We start from the raw sequence: 5,476 nt of genomic DNA, 5'->3' as shown, positions 1-5,476 counted from the left end.
TAACTGTGACAGCATGGAATTCAAAGGAGGCGATAGACAGATGGGTAAGGGGAGAAAGAGAGAATGACCACTTGGAGAGGATGAGGATCCCGGTGCCACCACCCCGCTGACCAGAAGCTCTCGGGGTGTGCGAGAACACGTGGGCAGACGAAGAGAGAGCAGTAGGAGTAGCAGTGTTGTCTGTGGTGATCCATGTTTCCGTCAGTGCCAAGAAGTCGAGGGACTGGAGGGGGCATAGGCTGAGATGAACTCTGCCTTGTTGGCCGCAGATCGGCAGTTCCAGAGGCTACCGGAGACCTGGAACTCCACGTGGGTCGTGCGCGCTGGGACCACCAGATTAGGGTGGCGCGGCCACGCGGTGTGGAAGCGTTTGTATGGTCTGTGCAGAGAGGAGAGAACAGGGATAGACAGACACATAGTTGACAGGCTACACAAGAGGCTACGCTAATGCAAAGGAGATTGGAATGACAAGTGGACTACACGTCTCGAGTGTTCAAAAGTTAAGCTTACGTGCAAGAATCTTATTGACTAAAATGATTAAAATGATACAGTACTGCTGAAGTAGGCTAGCTGGCAGAGGCTGCGTTGTTGACTATGTAGGCTAGCTGGCAGTGTCTGCGTTGTTGACACTACACTAATCAAGTCGTTCCGTTGAGTGTAATGGTTTCTACTGTGCTACTGTGCTGCTATTCGGGGCTAGCTGGCAGTGTTGATTTACGTTACGTTGCGTTAAAAGAACGACAATAGCTGGCTAGCTAACCTAGGAAATCGCTCAAGACTACACAATTATCTTTGATACAAAGACGGCTATGTAGCTAGCTATGTAGCTAGCTACGATCAAACAACTTTAACTTCAGCTCTGACTCCCCCTGCTGCATTAACTTCAGCTCTGACTCCACCTGCTGCTTTAACTTCAGCTCTGACTCCCCCTGCTGCATTAACTTCAGCTCTGACTCCCCCTGCTGCTTTAACTTCAACATCATTTGATATCTGGCATGCAACAAATCACCTGCGACAGACACAAGTCCAGTCATTCCTCCTAACAGGACACTGTGTCAGGCTACATTACAGCTGTCTGGTGGAGTAGGAGTGTAGATGTAGACTTTGAGAGGATATTTCAGCTGGAACAGAACATCTCAAGGGTTTAAAAGGGAGAACAGGGGAGATATGCTCTGAGATGTTGGGATGTTGTGTTTTGATTCAGTCAGCTTGACAACGCACCCTATCCTGGCAGAGAGAGCATTTACAAATCAGCCTTTCTCATCAGCAGCTGCATTGGCAGACATGTTGTTGAAAGTCACATTCAGCAAACAGAGAGAAACAAAGAAAGAGAGAGAGAGAGAGAGAGAGAGAGAGAGAGAGAGATTTTGTGGATTTTATATGCTAACCTCACAAAAATAATTTCCAGGCAAATGAGGTTATCATAACATATCGTAGAGACAGCTCACCTGACCCCTTCATGATGTAATCAATGGCTCGGTCACTAATGGCAGCATCACTAGGCTTGATGTCCATGAAAGGCTTGCTGCCAATCCCCATGGAAACCATCTCTTTCAAGCGCACTTCTGTAGTTAAGAGAATAAACACGTTATGACCCTCAATCAGACACACAATTTCCATTTGATGTACCTGGGGTTGACTTGAACTAGAACCAGACACGCCACCTCTTAATGAATGGTACAGAATGTTATCAACACAGGCCTCAGGTCAGACAAGAGACATGTCACCTCTTAATGAATGGTACAGAGGGTTATCAACACAGGCCTCAGGTCAGACAAGAGACGTCACCTCTTAATGAATGGTACAGAATGTTATCAACACAGGCCTCAGGTCAGACAAGAGACACGTCACCTCTTAATGAATGGTACAGAAGGTTATCAACACAGGCCTCAGGTCAGACAAGAGACATGCCACCTCTTAATGAATGGTACAGAATGTTATCAACACAGGCCTCAGGTCAGACAAAAGATAAAGAGGAATTGTTCCATAACACAACAACAGATATGATGAGCTCATGTCCAGATATGACCCATTGTGGAGAACGACTCCCCTCTGTGGCCGTGGTTCCTCACCCCTGTTTCGTCCAGCGCCTGCCACCTCCAGAGGATCTTTCCGATGATGGCTGTCCACACGGCCTTGACCTCTCCAGAGCCGGCCTGCAGGATGACACGTGTCCTGGGACTTCCTCCTCCATACAAACATCGGAACCAGATCTCGAACTGTGGTTCCACGCAGCCCGCTGTAACGCCCACGCTCTCTGTCATTCCTATCTCTGCCGTCTGAATGAGTAGCCAGAAACAGTCACCTTTACAGGAAAACACTGACTGTGGTGGTTTTGAGATTTCACATGGTGGCACAGCAAACTGAACATAGTGGTGTAGCGCCTCCATTGTGGAGAACCCTGCTAACTGTGGTTCCACACCTCACACCTGGACACAACAACATAGTGGTGTAGCGCCTCCATTGTGGAGAACCCTGCTAACTGTGGTTCCACACCTCACACCTGGACACAACAACATAGTGGTGTAGTGCCTCCATTGTGGAGAACCCTGCTAACTGTGGTTCCACACCTCACAATAAACCATACAAACATCGCTGCCTGGACACAACAACATAGTGGTGTAGCGCCTCCATTGTGGAGAACCCTGCTAACTGTGGTTCCACACCTCACACCTGGACACAACAACATAGTGGTGTGGCGCCTCCATTGTGGAGAACCCTGCTAACTGTGGTTCCACACCTCACACCTGGACACAACAACATAGCATAATGTTAGCCAACTGGCTGAAATGATTTAAGGTAGAACGTCATATTACTTCATAGTTCATAACTTCACAGTACGTATTAAAACCCTCTGCGTGTGTTGTTGTTGTCACCTTGTAGGACTGCTTGTAGATGTACAGGTCGTACCCTCCCTCAATCTTTTTGCTTTTACTGAAGAGGATGAGGTCCTCGAACAGGAAGACGTGACGGAGGTACTTCCTGCGGCCGCACCACACGATGAACTCATCCTGACACCTCAGCTGACCCTGTTCCTTCAGGTTCACCTACAGCAGCAGAGACCAGAGGAGACGTTTCACATGACTTACTCTGACATTTTCTTCCAAACAAATAATTATACATGATGTGTAGGTTTCTATTTCCTCTCTCTCTCTCAATTCAATTTAAGGGCTTTATTGGCATGGGGAACATATGTTTACATGGCCAATTCTCTCTCTCTCTCTCTCTCTCTCTCTCTCTCTCTCTCTCTCTCTCTCTCTCTCCCTCTCTCTCTCTCTCTCTCTCTCTCTCCTTCTCTCTCTCTCTCTCTCTCTCTCTCTCTCTCTCTCTCTCTCTCTCTCTCTCTCTCTCTCTCTCTCTCTCTCTCTCTCTCTCTCTCTCTCTCTCTCTCTCTCTCTCTCTCTCTCTCTCTCTCTCACAGCTCTACTGCTCTACTGCTCTACTGCTCCATCCCCTCGACTTCTACTGCTCACATCCCATCCCCCGATTACATCACATCCTCGGATGGCGTCCATGGCCAGCAGGTCGTTGCCGTGGCGCAGCTGGAACTTAACCATCTCCTCTGCGGTGCGGAGGTCAGAGAGCTCCTGTTCCTGGGACTGACCACACTCCTTGATCAGGTCCTTCAGCAGCAGGGCGTACTTAGACATCCTCTGGATGGGCTTCAGCAGGTAGGACGCCAGGTCCATCTTATCACCCAGCTCCAACTGCTTGTTCTGGGGAGACAGAGAGGTTAGAGGTCAGAGGTCAGGATACATACAGAAAGATAAACAGACCAACAGACAGGTAGGACACCAGGTCCATCTTATCACCCAGTTCCAACTGCTTGTTCTGGGGAGACAGACAGGTTAGAGGTCAGAGGGTAGAGGTCAGAGGTCAGGATACATACAGAAAAATAAACAGACCAACAGACAGGTAGGACACCAGGTCCATCTTATCACCCAGATCCAACTGCTTGTTCTGGGGAGACAGACAGGTTAGAGGTCAGAGGGTAGAGGTCAGAGGTCAGGATACATACAGAAAAATAAACAGACCAACAGACAGGTAGGACACCAGGTCCATCTTATCACCCAGATCCAACTGCTTGTTCTGGGGAGACAGACAGGTTAGAGGTCAGAGGGTAGAGGTCAGAGGTCAGGATACATACAGAAAAATAAACAGACCAACAGACAGGTAGGACACCAGGTCCATCTTATCACCCAGATCCAACTGCTTGTTCTGGGGAGACAGACAGGTTAGAGGTCAGAGGGTAGAGGTCAGAGGTCAGGATAAATACAGAAAGATAAACAGACCAACAGACAGGTAGGACACCAGGTCCATCGTATCACCCAGATCCAACTGCTTGTTCTGGGGAGACAGACAGGTTAGAGGTCAGAGGGTAGAGGTCAGAGGTCAGGATACATACAGAAAGATAAACAGACCAACAGACAGGTAGGACACCAGGTCCATCTTATCACCCGGCTCCAACTGGTTGTTCTGGATAGCAGACACACACATAGAGGAGGATGAGAGGGGATGTAGGACTCTGTATGCAGATGTAGAATAGCTTTTCTAAATGGGAATTCTGATGTCAATTCAACTCTTCCATTCTACATAGGTAGACGTCCAGTAGCTATGTAAAGTTTGACAATGGTAATTCTACTGTTACTCAGTGTAGAAGTAGCGGATATACATTAGTAGCACCCTGTATGTTGTTTGGCTCACACAACGTTACAATTAGCCTGTTGCTGTGTAGAGGTTTCATATTGGTTAAAGGTCTGGTGTTCGTACAGCTGATCCTAGAACGATAGTAACCAGAGCCCTTTCAGACGCACCTTAAAGAATCCATTCCCGTGGCTGGTGAGTAGAGCGTCAGACTGAGGCTTGTTCTTGCTGTAGAGAGCGTACATTCCAAACTGATCCTCCTGCACACAGGAATAACAAGTTACCACTCTGACTACATTCCAAACTGATCCTCCTGCACACAAGAATAACAAGTTACCACTCTGACTACAGTCAAACTGATCCTCCTGCACACAGGATTAACAAGTTACCACTCTGACTACATTCAAACTGATCCTCCTGCACACAAGAATAACAAGTTACCACTCTGACTACAGTCAAACTGATCCTCCTGCACACAGGATTAACAAGTTACCACTCTGACTACATTCAAACTGATCCTCCTGCACACAAGAATAACAAGTTACCACTCTGACTACAGTCAAACTGATCCTCCTGCACACAGGAATAACATTAACCACTCTGAAGTCAAACTGATCCTCCTGCACTCTGACTACAGTCAAACTGATCCTCCTGCACACAAGAATAACAAGTTACCACTCTGACTACATTCAAACTGATCCTCCTGCATAGAGGATTAACAAGTTACCACTCTGACTACAGTCAAACTGATCCTCCTGCACACAGGAATAACAAGTTACCACTCTGACTACATTCCAAACTGATCCTCCTGCACACAGGAATAACAAGTTAC

General features: G+C 47.6%; 1 protein-coding gene across 1 annotated transcript in view; it reads right to left on the bottom strand.

Annotated features, from left to right (window-relative positions):
• Positions 1–827: 827 nt before the first annotated feature.
• Positions 828–5,476, bottom strand: part of LOC115119782 (pleckstrin homology domain-containing family G member 4B-like) — a 78,096-nt gene continuing 73,447 nt past the window's right edge. The window contains 6 exon segments of the mRNA XM_065015519.1: positions 828–1,009; positions 1,449–1,565; positions 2,030–2,279; positions 2,877–3,047; positions 3,492–3,716; positions 4,815–4,904. Of these exon segments, the coding sequence (XP_064871591.1) occupies positions 828–1,009; positions 1,449–1,565; positions 2,030–2,279; positions 2,877–3,047; positions 3,492–3,716; positions 4,815–4,904 (1,035 nt within the window).

Source organism: Oncorhynchus nerka, unplaced genomic scaffold, assembly GCF_034236695.1.
Source record: "Oncorhynchus nerka isolate Pitt River unplaced genomic scaffold, Oner_Uvic_2.0 unplaced_scaffold_1387, whole genome shotgun sequence".
NCBI classification, from domain to species: Eukaryota; Metazoa; Chordata; class Actinopteri; order Salmoniformes; family Salmonidae; genus Oncorhynchus; species Oncorhynchus nerka.
The sequence above is the reverse complement of the archived record's forward strand: the minus strand, read 5'-3'. Positions and strand labels throughout refer to the sequence as shown.